The 17,398-nt window shown below is 33.5% G+C and overlaps 1 protein-coding gene across 2 annotated transcripts in view; it reads left to right on the top strand.

Moving 5' to 3' along the window:
- The window catches only part of EDIL3 (EGF like repeats and discoidin domains 3), a 651,648-nt gene that overhangs the window by 192,572 nt on the left and 441,678 nt on the right, over positions 1-17,398 (top strand). The window contains exon 3 of one of the 2 annotated variants that reach the window (XM_031967244.1): positions 3,403-3,429. The exons of the other annotated variant lie outside the window; for it this stretch is intronic. Coding sequence (XP_031823104.1) covers positions 3,403-3,429 — 27 coding nt within the window. The remainder of the gene's footprint in view (positions 1-3,402; positions 3,430-17,398) is intronic. 2 annotated transcript variants of the gene reach the window in all.

Below are 17,398 nucleotides of genomic sequence, written 5' to 3'. Positions count from 1 at the left end.
CTGTTGTTGGGAAATATACATAATAATCTAAATAATATTCTTAGCAACATTAGCATGTTGTTTCCCCCATTAGAATATAATTTCCATGAGGGTAGAAATTATCTTTTGTTACCCATTTTTGTTTGTTTTTTGTATTCCCAAGAATTAGAAAAGTGTCTGGCGTATGGTAAGCATTTAAGAGATATTTATTGAATTATATATGTGTCAATTTCAATAATAATTATGAGACATGAGAAGATATAGCACTATTAATTTAATGAAGTTTAAAGAAAACAGAATGAAGTAAATATATATATATATATGTATATCAGGACTACCATAAAGTGAGCAACAGCAAGAGAGTTAAACTCTTATGATTATAATGAAGTCTTTGTCCTAGAGAATCAATGGTAAATATACTTTACTCTTCTTAATAGAAGAATGTATACAAGAGTTATGGAAAGTAGTATACAGCTTTAGATATGGCTCTTCCATCAATGAACTTCATATTTTTTCATAAACTATTCTTTAGGATGTTTTCTCTCACAATATTTACTATTTTGGAACTCCAGGCTCCCTTTTGTGATTTCAAGTTCTTAAATGTTTAAAAATGAACCTTTTAAAATTCTCATCCAGATCTTTTCTATACCATTAGGTGCTGAGTCTTTTGGGTTTATATACAAAAGCATTCATACCTTCTCCTAAGTGGAAAAAATAGTAGTAATTATTCTGATACTTACTCTCCTCATATGTATACAGCCAAATGAATGTAAATTTCCAGAGGGCAGGAAATATTAAATTTTAAGATTTGAATCCTAATGTCTTAACTTAGTTCCTGGCATAGCAGTGTTACGATGGCTTATTATTTGAGAGATGAACTTTTCTCAAGTTTGTTTTTTTTTTTTTAATTTTTTGTTACAAGAAACTGTTTGGAGAGAAAGAAGACAGAGTTAACAGGGAATAACTACAATATAAAAGAAAGACAACAATAAAAAACAAGCAAAACTTTAAAAAGAAATCATATATATTTGGTTTTTGTTGTTAAAGAATCATGATACCTTAAGCTGATATATTTTTAATTAAATGTATAAAAGACACTTTGTAAAATTTAAAATATTATATAAATGATCATTATTATTATTATCATTATAACAACTACATACTAACTAAGCTTGATAATATTCCCTAGTTCTTCAATGAAATTTTGATTGTTGAGTCATCTGATGACAAAACTTTTGAAATAAAAAAAATCAGCTCTACTTTTAAAACAATCTTCATGCATGTCAAATACTATTGGCCTATGACATAAAACTCAATATCAATATTCTTGCTAAACTAGTTGTATGAAAAAAGGCTACTAATGTTATGCTACAGTTCTTTTTTATTGTCCTGACTCATTTTCCCTGATTATCCTGACCCAGTCCTGCCTCAGTTTCCCTAAGTGTTCTGCCTCAGTTTCCCTAAGTGTTCTGCCTCAGTTTATAATTGTCCTGGGAAACCACCCTTCTTTCTTAATCAGAATATTTGATAAGGATAAAAGATCTTATGTTTTAGAATATCAGAATATCTCTCCCCATCCCAAGCTATCAGAATATCAGATACTGTCTTACTAAGATGCCTCTCCCCATGTCCAGGGTATCTCCTCCTATTATGTCATCCCATTTCCAGTGGCTCACCCCTACCCTGTCAGAGTCCTGTTCCTGATCTCAGCATCCTGACTCTGCCTCTACCTCAGTCTTCTCCCCCCTTCCATCCTCCCCCCCCAGTCTGAGCCATATGTATATAAGTCAGTGAGAATTCACATTGTTTGCTGGATTCTTGGAGATAATAGTCGCATTCAGCCCTAGGACAAAACCATGGATCCATCTGGTCTCAGTAAATCTCACCCTTTCAAATAAATTATTAAATACTTTCTAATCTCTATCTTGCCTCAATTTCTTTGGTATTACAGTATCTCTGAGAAGTTTCTGCTTATATTCCTACTGTTTATGAAAACAAACTGGATCCTACATAAATTTGTATAAAGAATAAAGATATCACTGTACACAATTGTTTGCTCATATTCAGATGAAGAGTAAAAGTCAGATCAAAAATAGAGTTTGAAAATAAAAGAAATTTCCCTTCTTTTTTTTTAGTGATACTTTGTTTTTTCCCTTTGTTCTCATCCTTGGTAACCCTTTTCTATCTTTTCTATTTCTAGTAACTGTATATCTATATCTAAGCACTTCTTCTGAAAGGAAAAAGGCAAAGGAGCTTGTAATCCACATTCTAGCTAGCTGAGGACCCATGAGGAGAAATGGGTCAGAATGAGTAGAAATAGAATCCTCATGGGTACCAAAATATGAGGGATTCAAAATATGTTATGATCTACATGTTAAAAGCATCTCAAATTACATTTAAGAAAAAAGAAAATTGAAACAAATCTAAGTGCAAGTACATTTATTAACAGGAATATGCTGCCTGTCGATGACGCACTTCCATTTATATGGAAGACTATGAGCAAAAAGATATTTTCAATTATATAGGCTTGGGAGAATATAGAACAAAAAGCTTAACAGGGGAGATGATATCATAGGATTGGGGTAATATGATTGGTTGTAGATCCCTGGGGCACAGGGAACATTAAAATTGCTTGGAAATTGGTAATGGGAGCTAACAATTACCCTTTCCTCACTTCTTCTCTCATGAGATTAAGAAATGATCATTGTTTGAGTGTGGGTGTGAAATAGTAGTCCAGACTTTTGAACAGCCAACAAGGTATCTTTAAAGGATAGCTTAACAGAGTAAATTTATCAGGTCTGACACCCTTGCTTTCACACATATCCCTCAATCTCATTTTAATTCCTTGAGGCAAGAAGAGCTGGATGTTTAAACTTACAAGACATTATCTTAAATTCTGTATCTGATATAAACTATTGTTTGGGTACTTAATGAGTGTTTAGCAAAACAGTAAACTAAAATAACTTTTTAAGAAAAATGTAATAGCCACTATAATTACTGATTAGCTGATTGATACTTCAATATGAATATTTCTGTCAATATGTTAACTCACAGTTTTGTGACTTTAATATTTAAGATTTTTCACAAATTAAATATGTTTCAATATGAGGAATAGAAAATGTATGCTTTAAATGAAACTAATGATAATCAGTTTTACTTACAAATGGGAAATAAAATCAAACTAAATGATGTGTAGTATTTCTGATAAACTCCAAAATAGATAATGTGGAAGATATGCATTTAATTAATTTCTGCTTCTATATGATTATGCAATTTCACATTTACAGTAGGTACAGAAGATTATAATTACATGAATATTAAGATTTTTAAATATACTACATACTTATAACTTTTCTTTTTTTCCTTTTCCCCTCCCGTCTTTCTTCTTTTTTTTTTTTCGTTTTCCCCTATTTTTTTTTACAGCATCAGATGAGGAACCAACTTCAACAGGTAAATGACCTGATGTCACTTTATTCTTTTTCATAGTATCCATTTTTAGTAACTTATAGAATTTCTGAATAACTTTCCTGAAAGGTGAATACAACTGGTATCAGTGATAAAAAAAATAATTATTTGATTGTTTTGCTTTTTAAAACTAAATTTTATATATATTTGTTTTTTCATCATCTAAATTTATTCCTTAAGGATAAACTTTCCCTCATCCTCCCAAGAGCCATTCTGTCTAATTATTTTTAAAGAAAAAGAAATGAGAGAGGGCAAAATGAATAAAATCAATAAATATATTGGAAAACACTGAAAATATATATAATTTCCCAAGCAATAGACCTATCACTTTTCAAAGGACTGAATGTAGAAGGGTGGCTTTTCATATATTCTTATTTAGTGACATGTTTGTTCTTTGAAATTTTTCTAATTTCGTTCTCAATTTTTGTGATAGTTCTTTCCATTTATATTTTTGTAATCATTATGTATATTATTTTCTTGGCTTTTTTATTTATTCTAGATCAGTTTATGTTTTTCCATGCTTATTTTCATTCCTCATCATTGTTTCTTACTTTAGAATAATATTTTATTTTGTTCATGTACCACCATTTATTTAACAGTTCCCCAACTGATGGATATCTACTGTTTATAAATCTTTGATGCTCTTTCCACCCCCAAATTAAGAGATGCTATAAATACTCATGTATTTCTTTTTCTTTTCAATTATTGCCATGGGGAATTTGCCTAGAAATGGAATCTCTAAAGCAAAGATCATGTATATTTTAGTCCTTTTATTTGAAAATTCCAAATTATTTACCTAAGTAGTTATTTTGGTTCACAGCTTTCCCACAATGTACCACAACTCCTCCAACTTGACTGTTCTCATTATTTGTCTTCCTTGTCAACTTGCTAGTTGTATGTATAAAGTGATGCCTTATGGTTCTTTTAATTTGCACCTCTTTTTCAGCTTTTTTATGATTATTAATAATTTATAATTCTTCCAGAACTATTTTCCCCAAAATCCTTTGACATATTTTCTGTTGGGAGCTTTCCATTTTCGAATAGGAAGGGAGAAAAATTAAAATGGAAGCATAAAATAGATGAGCATGAAATTGACAAATTTGCTTTATGTGGGAATGGAGGGATATTGTAAGAAAGCAAAGGCTGAACAGAATAGAAAAAAAAAAAAAGGAAAACATTTAAGTTTTCAAAATAGTAATAAAAGAGAATGTGCTAAAATAAAATAACAGAAATATAGTGCTTTACAAAGTATACTTCTATCACTGAATCTTTTATTGAACCAGACAGGCTACTTTTTAAATTTCATCAATACCTTTTTTTTAAACATACAATGAGTTTTATTAATTCTTGACATTTGTAGGTAACCAAAGATTCAATGGCTTTTTAAAATGGCATAATGAATCTCTTCCTGGTTAAGCCAACAACAATTGATAAAGCATGGACAGATCTAATTTAGGTATTATCAAGAATATCAATGCAGTAGAAAATATGATTTCAGAACTAGGGCTCATTCTGAAGGGAAAGTGCAGACTGTGTATTGCCTAGACCCTGAATGTGAGAGAGCCTTGTGTAGGTAAGGTCCAGATACAGGGGTAGAACAAGGCAGGGGCAGAGTCAGAGCACTGAAAGTGGGAACACGGGAATAACAATCCAGTTCTGATAGGATGGGGGGAGGCATGGAGGACATTTGATAAATTGGGATCACAGAATGGGGAGAAGCACCCAACATTCTGATAAGTTGGAATGGGGAGAGGCACCCAACATTCTGATGATGTCTAAGATAGAAGGTCTTTCTTCTTATCTGGATCATCATGATTAGCAGGGAGGGGTGGTGTTGCAGAACCATTAAGAACTGAGGCAGAATGATTCAGAGAAACCGAGGCAGGACAATTAGGGAAACTGAGTCAGGACAATTAGGGAAACAGAGTCAGGGCAATAAAAAAGAACTGTGGCACAACATTCCACATTCTCTTTCTCTCTCTCTTCTGAATATTCAAATCATTGAATTACCTTCCTTTAGGTACCTGGAGGTCTTAGCACTATAATTTTGTCCAACCCTATGTAAAGCAAATAAACCAAAATAAAACTAGAAAAATGCAAGGACTTATGGCAAGGACAAGTCTCTCCCTGATGACCCCAGAGTTAATCAGCAGTGCAAACGTTCCCTGTTGCAAGCATGTCAGGTCCTCTGCAGTTCTGGAGCATCCCAGCCAGAGAATCCAGTTTGAGATGTTCACTATAAATTGGATCTGTGGTCATTTGTGCATTTAACTCAGCCTCTGCTAATATAGGGAGTAGCAGTGCTCAAGACAGTCCTGCTGCCTGTCCTAAGAGGGCACCCAAAGTCTGTCAGGGACTCCAAAGGAGGAAAAAGTGGGGCCTGGAGTAGCTCCACCTGTCCCCTCTCAATAGAACAGACGCTGCTACTAGGATCCAGATTTCTGAGCAGATTATGCACAGTTAGACCAAGGCAGACCAGAGGCATGATACCAAACTGCAAGATTCTTTGAGAATGCTGAAATACTAATTAAGGAACTAGGGTTACAAGAATGGAGAAACAGATCAGAGAAACTGCCAGTCCCAAGAGAGGTGTCTGACTTCTGGTTATTTCTAAAAATAATCCCCAAAACTGAGTCTGCCAGGGTAATTCCAACAGAATAAGGGGTTTCAAAGTTAAAGCATATCCAGCAAATCATAGTCCAGTAAATTTAAGAACTTCCAATTCAATCTGAACTAGTGAGATGGGGGAGACAGGGTGAAGCAGAAGTGCCTAAGGCAAAGTAAGTAGGATTTCCATTCTTTCAGGAATTTTGAGAAAAATACATCAGTTTCCCCAATTTCCTATCTCTTCCTCCTTTTTTTTCTCACACTGAAAGGAATTATCAAATAACCATACTACATATATAAATCCCAAGAGTGAATCAAAATTCCTATATATAACAGACTAGTACAGTTTTAACAAATTCCATCCCAAATCTTAAACATACAGTAAAAGATGACCCAATCATGGTTCCCAAATTCCCCCATATCAGTCCAAAGTACATTAGGAGCAGGGTTGATGGTCTCATTCAAAAATTGCTTCAGGCTGAGAAATGGGCAGATGCTCTCAGTCCATTCAGGGGGTGGGGCTGGCCATACTGACAGCTACCAAAGCTTTAGATGAGCCAATCCATGTCCCAGAAGTGGTTCAATAATCTGGAATTTGACCAAAATCTAGAACAAAAAAACACAAATCTAACAAATAAAGGTCAGAACAGTCTGAAATAGAAAGTAAAATGTGAAGAGCCAGCAGCTTTCTATGTGAAGAGATGAGTTTAACAGAACAGGCAAATGAATGTCAGCTATAGTCCCAAATAAATAGCAGTTAGGTCTCACTGTGCTAATTGTACTCTCATTATTTAGAAACCTTTAAAAACCTGAATATCCACAGACACAAATATTCAATAACTGATAGATGACCAGGGTAAATGTTCATTTGCCTAAGTATTTAGGATATAATGATTACACACAGACTGAAAATAGCAAGGTATGACATAATTGAATTGCATTAACAGTTCTTATTGACCATTGTCTCTGATCAGTCACAGGAGGAAAAAATGCAGGGAATAAGTATAATATAACATCAGCAGTTGAAACCCAATATTCAACACATATGGGATAAAATAGCTTTAATTCATTTTTACTCCAGTTAATTATCTCACTAAATGTCAGAGGGTGGAGCTTTAAAACTCCTAAAATAGCATTAACTATAAGCCCAAGAAATTTTTCTTCCAATAACATATCCCATTAACCAAAGTTTCAGATACATCCTAAACAGATATTTACCATAACCTTATACTGATAATAGTAAGAAATTTGTCTCAGTAAGTTCACAAGTTATCTTTCATATCTAAGTAGATGTTTTATAAGAGAACATTATACATCCTAAAACTCCTAATCAAATGTTTTCTCCTGCCTGAGTTTCAAAGCAATTAGCATAAACTTATTTGTCCTCAAGAGGCCTTATCTGCCCAGCCCAGTTTAGTCCAGGCTTGAATTTGAATCAGGTAAGGTTTTATTGCTCTTTCTCTTGAGATCCTATTAGCTGGCTTTGAAAACTGCTTTAAGGGAAAAAGCTAGTTTTAAAATACTTACAAATTAGTGGAATAAGCTAAAAGTTTAAAATCAAAAGCAAATTTTACACTAAATACAATTGCAACATTGAAATAACCAATTCTTAATTATTGTTCTTAAGCCTTTAGCAGAGCTCTTTAACCAACAGAACAGACAGACAAGTCACACAGAACACAGACCACACAGACATAGACTGTGCAGTTACAACATTAAACAAAACATTTAACATATATAACGAGAGTGCCCAAAAAGGCGCTCACAGTCAGATCAGACCAGGTGTGTCTTAAAAGACACACAAACTAGACAGGATCATCCAGCATCCCAGAATGATACCCTTCTCAGAATTTAATGCCTGAGAATCCAGATGCTAGAACAGACAGACAGAACAGGTAAACAGATCAGATTATGTCCTAAGACATCCAGGCTTACTTTCCCATGGCTGAAATGGAGTGTCCACAATCAGGCTTCAGGCATGATTGTGGCTGAAAACTGCTCTCTTTCCCAGACACCATGGAAAAAAAAATCCAGAGGGCCAACCTCTCTAGGCCAAGAACCCTGATCTCTAGCCACCCCGAGATCCAAGGCAGAGACCTGAAGGTTCTAATCTCTATTCCCATTCTCAGTTTCTAATATTTTGGTGCGAAGCCTCCAAAATGTAATGATGAAGAAACTGAGGTAAGATGAGATTTTATTATTTTATTTTAAAGGGAGAAATTTACTGGGACCAAATGGATCCATGAGATTATTGTCTTCAAGAATCCATACAACAATGTGAATTCTCAATGACATATATATATATATATATATATATATATATATATTCATCCCAGATACAGGGATAGACCAAGGCAGGAGAGGAGTCAGAGCACTGAAAGTGGGAGCCTGGGACTAACAATCCATTCTGACAGGTTGGGGGAAGGCATGGGGGACATCTGATAAATTGGGATTACATAATGGGGAGAGGCACCCAACATTCTGATAAGTTGGAATGGGGAGAGGCACTCAACATTCTGATGATGTCTAAGATAGAAGGTCTTTCTCCTTATCTGGATCATCAGGATTAGGAGGGAGGGGTGGTGCTGCAGAATTATTAGGAACTGAGGCAGAACAATTCAGGGAAACCAAGGCAGGACAATTAGGGGAACTGAATTAGGACAATAAAAGAGAACTGTGACACAACAAGAAGACATAGGCTCAGCTTCCATGTCTGATATTTACTACCAGCGTATCCATGAACAAGTTATAGAATATCTTTAGGTCTCATTATCCTCATCTGAAAAAAATAAGCTCAAACTACAAAGCCACTGAAGACACTTTCTTGTTCTACATTTATAATCCTATGATCCAGGCAGAAAGTCTTCATCGAACAAGGAAAACATTACTGAATTGGTCCAAGTAGGGACCTTCAGAGAAGTCTAGCATCAAGTAGTGATAAATTAGTCATAAGGTCTGGATTCCTGGGAAAGGATACTAATTTCTACAAACTTGAAGGAAGTGAAGCCATGGAAGAGAAAATTACTTTCTAAGAAACTAAAAATGGATCTTAACTGGCAGATGAGTTGTAATGAGTTTATGAAAGCAAGGAAAAATGTAATTACAAAAACCTGCACCCCAAAGGAAGAGTGAGACTTTCCAAACAAACAGTCAAATCTAATACTCAGCTGTTTTCCTATTGACTATCATTTCCCTACTGCCTAAGGACAGGTATGCTGTAAGTCTAAATGTTTTAGGTAGGAATTAAGTGACCTTAGCTTTAAAATTTAGAATTTACCAGGGTAAGGTGCCAAATAATTGTCTTCATTGTGATTATAGTACAGTTTTGAATTGACAAAAAATATATAAGATTACACAAAAGCTAAATTGCAAGGACTTATATATTAATAAAAGGATCAAAGCCTAACAGCTAAAAGGTACATTATAAGTCACCTTTTCTGATTGTTTCTTTTAAAGGATGAGGAAATTGAGGTCAAAGAGGTTAAACAGCTTGCTCAAAGTCATGCAACTAGAGAATAGAAAACTAGAGATTTAAATTCATGTGTTTTAATACCAAGTTGACCAATCTTCCAAATGACAACACTACCTCGCAAGTCTTTTAATATATGGAATTAAAGTTGATGATTTAAAAATCAACATTTATTTTTCTGATATACTTAAAAAATGTCTTTGAGCATGCATGCCAGATACCTCCTTCTTTTGAATTCTCTCAAACTTATTTTGGACCAAGAAATCTATTGTGCATTTAAATAGTTACTATTTCTTTTTGTTGTGGCAATAGAGGGAAGAACTAAGAAAACTGGTTGAAACTTGCAAAGAGACAAATGAAAATCTAACAGGTGTTAGGAAAATATTTTCTAATAATTAAAGTTGTCCAAGAGTGGAGAGGATTATTTCAGAAGATGCTTCCTCACAAATGATCTTCCTACCATGACTGGTTGAACACATGTGAGGTATGATTCAAGAATTCTTCTTGATGGACTTTTCTTTACAATGCAGAGATTTTTTGATGCTTTGTCCCCATTTCATGATCTCTGTGCCCTCATGATTATTCCTACTGCTTAAGTGAGTTTTGGAGAGAATGGATATGGGATACCTTGTTTTGAGCATATTGAGTTTAATATGTCTACTGGGCATCAAATTTGAGGTGTTTGAAAGGAAGTAGGAGATGCAAGATAGGAGATCAACAGAGAGTTTTGGGTGGGATAAGTAGATTTGTAGAGATAGGATAATTAGCATGAAATGTTAGAGAGTAAGGAATGAGGCCACTTCATATGTGAAGCAGGGATAAAGGAGAAAATAAAGGTAGAAAATACCTGAGTGACAGAAGGTAAGGAAGAAGGTTGAAAAGGGAGATTACAGTTAATGGAATAAACATTTTTCTATAGAATATGAGGTGAGGATTATTTGACAAAAATTACTAGTAAAATTGAAGAGTAGTTTGGAAGAAATTAGGCATAGATCAGCTTTTCACACCAATACCAAAATAAATATAATATGCATAAATGATGTAGATTTAGTGGTGGGATCCTAATTAAATTAGAAAAGTAGTAGGGAAATGTACCTATCAGATCTATGGATAAGAGACAGAGAACATCACAAGAAGTAAAATGTATAATTTTATTTACATTAACTTAAAAAAGTTTTGTACAAAAAATGTAGCCAACATTAGGAAAAAAAAACAAAAAACAGGTAACAGAAAACTTTTACTGCAAATTTCTCTGATAAAAGCCTCATTTTGCAAATATATAGGTGAGCCAAATTTACTAATAAATACAAGCTATTCCCCCATGTTACATAGGCAAAGGATATGAACACGAAGCTTTTAGAAGAAATTTCAGCTATCTAATAGACACATAAAAATTGTCTAAATCACTATTAAAAACAGACCTTTTTTTTTTTTTACATATAATTGGGAAAGATTTAACAAAATAAGTAAAATATTTTTTAAAAAAATATTAGGTTAAGTCCTCATCTGACAGAATGGAGAAAAGAAAGCCATGGGAGCTTTGAGAAGGAATGGAAAGACTTGGAAGAACTATTGTGGAGAGAGAAATAGTAACTAGATAAGGAATGTATAAGAGGATTGCCTAGTAGTGATGAAATCCCACTAAGGCTGTATAACATAATTTGATAAGAGATCCTATTAAACCAGTTGTTTGCTTTTCCCCATTGTTGTTCAGAAATATATAGAATCAAAGAGGACCAATAATGGGGGTGATTCGAGTGTAAGACTCAGTTGAATGTATTTAGTAATCTGATAAGGAGACTAGGGATTCAAGAAAGATGAGGAGTGTAAGTTGAACTGGTTCCTTAAGTAATCAAGATCAGGAGAAGAGAAGAATATAACTAGTGTAGAGGAGATGGCTGCAGAGAAAATTTAGGGGTCTGAAGATTGAAGATTCCAGTGCAAATGAAGAATAGGATTTTATAAGGAAAGGTTGGGGGGGGAGGGAGAGAGAGAAAGGAAATGAAGAAGGGGAGAGAGAGAGAGAGAGAGAGAGAGGGAGGAGACAGAGAGAGACAAAAAGAGAGAAGCAAGACAGAGAAACAGAGACAGACACAGAGAGTAGAAAGCTACTAAATTATAGTTGGATAAGGAATTTTCTTACTTTTTAAATATAAAGGTGCTATGTATATGTAGATGATGGCAAGATTAAGGGTATGCTCATCTTTGTGAAAGATAGATTGATATATATGTATGTATATATGTATATATATTATATATACATATATATGTATATATATTATATATATATATATATATTATATATATATATATATATATATATATATATATATATATATATATGAAAAAGAGAGAGAGGAGGAAAGAGAGGGAGGGAGGGAGAGAGAGAGAAAGAGAGAGAGAAATAGTAGTTTTGGACAATGAAATCAAATAAATAATAATGTTTTGTAAGATTTTATTCTTTGTTATTATCATTATCAAAGAGGACCAAAATGGTATCACTATGTTAGAGTGTACTGATTGTGAATGATCAATATAAGCTTGGAAGGCTATACCTCAAGTTGGCCTTTATTCTAAGGATCTGTTTGAATGCTTGATAATATATAGGCTATAGGCATAAGTGATTTTCTCAGATCCTCATATCCAATATTTTAGAATATATAGGCCCTCCATAGGCAGCTGTAGATTCTGGGAGTAGGAAGTCTGATCCTACCCCTGATTGGGGTAGGCTTTCACAATTTAAACATGAAGAAAAAGAGAAGAAAATGTTTTGGGGATAGAAGTGTGGTTTCTTAAAAAGTTTCTACCCACAGGTCCCTTGGTAGTTATAAATAAGGCATTGTTTTCTTAGAATTTCTGATGACCTAGGATTGAATAATAATTCCTTTTTCCCAGTTATGGGAGAAGCCTAGAACCATTTTATTCTTACAAGCTGTGGTTAGATCTTCGTCTCCTTTTAATTTGGGTCACTTATTTCAAGTAAATAGAACCTTTGTTTCAATTCCTGAGTGTTTTGCCTAGTTTTAAAGTCTGGGTTGCTGGATCCCAGATTTCTGTTTCTTTGAGACCCTAGACCTCTTACTCTTTTGAACTTCTTATGTACCAGCTTGGTGTGACTTATAATTGTTTCTGTTCTGGACTTGATCTCTGCTTTTCTTAAATCTTTATGACTTGAAGACTACCTTTTTCATTCAAAATAGAGGTTATATAATGAGCACCCATCAAACTCCACAGTCTGAGGCAATAGAAAAAGTTTTCCTCTTCTTCCTTTTGAATCAAGGGTTTTCCTGGCAATCCTCTCCTCCAATATCATGTGCTCTGCTTGTAAAGAAGGAAATGTAGATTATTTTTCCCCTCTTCTAGTCCTTCTACTCTTACTCTTTTCTCTCTCCTCCCCACACCTCTTTATCCCATAGTCATGATACCATTACTTTCTATTTTCTCAGGCCCAGACATTTTCTATACAATTGTCTATATTGATGCCATTTCCTCAATCCAAGTTGAGAATAAAATTATCTTTTAAGTCCTTCTCTTTTTCTCTTTTTTTTTCAACTCTCACTCTGTTTAATTTTATTTCTCATTAACTTTTTGAAATTCCCCCCTTACTTGCCCCTTCTAAGATGGAAGACAGACACAACCTTTCTAGGAAGGAGGTGAAGGAAGAGAGGATACAAATGTGTTTCAGATTGCAAAATTTATTATTTTCTTTTTGTTTGTACTGTGCCAAGTCATAGAGATAAAACAGAAAAAAGGCAGCCTTATGCTCAAAGAGCTTATTTTAAGGGAATAATCACTATGATGATTCCATAAGTAAAATGTTTACTGGAAAGCTTAGTAACATTCAAACTAATAAACTTCTTAATAATGTCTCAAATTGCTTTTAAAATTCAGTATTTACCTTTAAAAATAAATTACCATATTAATTATTTTGCTTTATTTCATTCAGCAGAATATTATTTTAATCTAAATGTTGATTTTAATAATCAACAAAAATAATTTTGCTCAAAGATATGAGCAGATGTTGATGTTTTAGATTTTACCACAGATTTTTTGAGAATAATAGGGGGAAAGTATACTTAAAGAAAATTTTAGTTCAACAATTACATTTATGGATTTTATTAACAGTAGGATGCTTTATTATTTGCAGAGAGCAGATGTTCTTTCTCTATAAAGACTACTATGAGGAAGCAAATATTTCCTCTTTTAATTGGGGGAAATATTTCAATAAAAGTCTTTAATGCAAAGGATTAGTTGAGTTGATCCTGTCTTGTTCAGTTGTTTCAGTCATTCAACTCTTTGTGATCCCATTTGGAGTTTTCTTGGCATTTTGAGTTTCCTTATACAGCTCATGTTACAGATAAGGAATGTAACTGATAAGTATTTAAGGCAGGATTTGAAGCCCAGTGTTCCATCCATTACTCCACCTAGATGTCCTTACCTAGACCTCAGTCACCTAGGGCAGTCTTCTAGCTTAAAAGATGATCTGTGTGACCAGAGGCAAGTCTTTTGACATACTGCTTCAGTTTTTTTATTTTAAAAATGAGCTTAAAAATAGCTCCTACTTGCTAAAATTGTTGTAACAATAAAAGACGATGTTTGTAAAGTGCATTATAAATGATACCAATTATTATTTTAAAAAGTGGACTTGAAAAGAAGATTAAAATCATGTTAGTTTATGTTTTCTGTTCTCAAACTCAAAATGATTTTAAAAACAATTTATTATTTATTTATAATATTGAAAGGAAATATTTGAGTTCCTAAGTCTTTTCCTCCTCCTCATAATTTCACATTCTTTCAGAATGCAAACAATATGATATCAATTACATATATAAAATCATGCAAAACATATTTCCATTTTAGCAAAAAATCTTTTTCTTGTATTTTTTTATTCTTTTGACTTTGTTTTATTGTTTCTTCATGTTTCATAAGTCGTTAAATTCTACTTCCTCAATTCCAATTTTTCAGTAATTATTTTCTTCAGTTTTTTTTTTTGTTTTTTTTTTTGCTGAGGCAATTGGGGTTAAGTGACTTGCTCAAGGTCACACAACTAGGAAGTGTTAAGTTAAGTGCTGAGACCAGATTTGAAGTCAGGACCTCCTTACTTTAGAGCTGATGCTCTATCCACTGCACCACCTTCCTAACTTTCTTCCTTCTTCCTAACCTTCAGTTAGTTTTTGAATTATTTTTCCATTTATCCAATTTGGTTTTTAAGGACTTATATTCTTCATTAAATTTTTGTTCCTCTTTAATTATTTGACCAATTCTAGGTTTTAGAATGTTATTTTCTTCAGTATCTTTGTTCAGCTTTTACCAAACTGTTAATTCTCTTTTCATAATTTTCTTACATCACTCTCATTTATTTTCCAAATTTTTCCTTTATCACCCTCATCTCTTTCTTAATCTTTTTGGGAATGATTATTGGACTTCTTTCCAATTTGCATTCTTCTTTGGTGTTTTGCTTGTAGCTATTTTCACATTGTTTTCTTCTGAATTTGTGTCTTGATTTTTCTTGCTACCATAGTAGTTTTTAAGTTTCATCGTTGGTTATTTGCTCATTTCTCCACCCAATCTCTTGACTTTGAACTTTATGTTGTTACATTTTTTTGCATATGGGTGGGAAAGCCCCTTCAAGTTTGTTTTTATTCTTTGTATTACTCTTTTCAGAGCTAGTTATGGGATTTAATAAGTTTTTTGGTGTTTCCAAGGTATTGGGGAGAGATGTGGTCACTGTTCTCCTGTAGTTCATACCCAGGAATAGCCACTTATTCCTTGAATTTTTTTGTTTGACATTCCTGTCTATTCTAGGATTGTAACCAGTGTCCCTGTTCCCTTAGCTATGAACACTAGTGTTCTTCTCTTTTAAATGTTTTAAGCATTCATTTTACTCCATGAAATTTGGAATGAATGATCTTAAATCAACATTAGATGAAATTTATCTATATTATCCTTGATATTACTTGACTGTATTTAAAAATCTATAGTGCATTGTATTGTATTGTATAATATACTATACTAATGTGCTAACTGGCATACTTAACTTGAGTGATTACTTGTGTTTGAATAATTACATTGTAACTACATTCAATCAAAAAGCATTTATTAAGCACCTACCATATATCAGGTATTATGCCAAGCACTGAAGACAGAAAAGGAGGCAAAAGACAGACCCTGCTTTCAAGACCTTATAATCTAATATGGGGGATTACATGTAAGCAAACATATATGAAGCAAATTATCTAAAGGAAAAATAGGAAATAATTTACTGAGGGAATCACAGGATTGAAAGGAGTGAGAAAAATTTCACCAAAAATTCCCCAAAGGATTTTCATTGGGAACTTAAAGTCATGGAGGTGAGTAGTTAAAGCAGAGGAGAGAAAGCCTCAGAGTGTCCATGAGAGATATAGTGTCTTCTTCAGTGAACAACTAGAAAGTTAATGTCATAGGACTGAAGAGTACAAGCCAAGGGATAAGTAATGTCTAAGAAGACTGGAAAAGTAAGAGGGGGCTACATTAAGAAAGGTTTTGAATGTGACAGCATTTTGTATTTGATTCTAGAGGCAATAGGAAACCAGTGGAGTTTACTGAGTAGGCGGGTGACATGATTGAAATTGGGCTTCAGGAAAATCACTTTAATGGATGAGTTATGGATTGGAGTAGAGAGACACTTGAGATAGGTAATCACATCAGCAGGCTCTTGCCAGGTGTAAGATGATGAGACCCTAAACTAGAGAATGGTGACTGTTAGAGGAGAAGTTTTATTGGAGAAATGTTAGTAAGGTGAAGGCAATAGATTTTGACAAGTGCTTGTATATGGGAGATGGTAAGGAATCCAGGATGACTTCTAGGCTGAAAGCTTTAGGGGTAGGAAAATGGGATTATCCTCTATAATAGAGAAGGTAGAAGGAAGAAGTTATGGAGGAAAGAATTCCATTTTGGTCATATTGAGTTTAAGATGGTTACTGGAGGACATTTACTTCAAGATATCTGAAAAGTTGCTGGTTTGTTTTATCATTATTTATTTTATCTGTTTTTTAGCCTTTTATCTAAAACAATTATGAACACATGCCTCTTTTCAATAACATTTTATTTCATTAAATATTTCTCAATTAAATGTAATTTTTCAAACATTTATTTAAAAAAAAAATTGAAGTCAAATTTTCTTTCCCTCCCACCTTAACCCCCTTTTAGAATGAAAACAATTTGATATCAATTATTCATGTGAAATTATGTAAAGCATGTTTCCATATCATCCATGTTTCAAAATAAAACACAGACCAAAAAAAAAAAAACCAAGAAAAATAAAATAAAAACAAATAACACATGGCTCTTCTTTCCTATTTCTAATGCAAGATTTTGTCCTCCTGTAAGATTATGGATCTTTTACATGGCTTGCCTAAATATGGTTCATGAGAGGCATGAGCAGATATCTCTGGAATCTTAGCTACTCCTCTCTAAAGGAACCTCTTGAAACTGTTTTTAAGGGGGTAAGGAAATGACTGAGATGTGACAGTTATAAACCAAATGAGTTGGCTGTTCTTTGCTCTAATTTCTTCTAGAGGAGAAGAAATATATCTTTATGAGCCCTGCCCCAGGTGTCTAGTAACTCAATAAGTTAAAAACAAAATCTACCTTTCTAGTCACTATCTCTCAAGGGAGGAAGGTAATCATAAGATTACAGCTTCTGGTTTGACTTCTTCCCACCAAACATTGGTTATACAAAAGGTAATCACATATAGCAAATAGTGAGAAAATCCATTTACCCAAGCAAAACAGCAAACAGAAATAGGAAAAGTTACACAGATTAGAATACATCAGAAAAATAAACACAGAGTGAATGAGTTTTCCTGATGGGAGTGAGATAAGATCTCAGCTTGAACC

This window comes from Sarcophilus harrisii, chromosome 1, assembly GCF_902635505.1.
Source record: "Sarcophilus harrisii chromosome 1, mSarHar1.11, whole genome shotgun sequence".
Taxonomy (NCBI): Eukaryota; Metazoa; Chordata; class Mammalia; order Dasyuromorphia; family Dasyuridae; genus Sarcophilus; species Sarcophilus harrisii.
The sequence above is the reverse complement of the archived record's forward strand: the minus strand, read 5'-3'. Positions and strand labels throughout refer to the sequence as shown.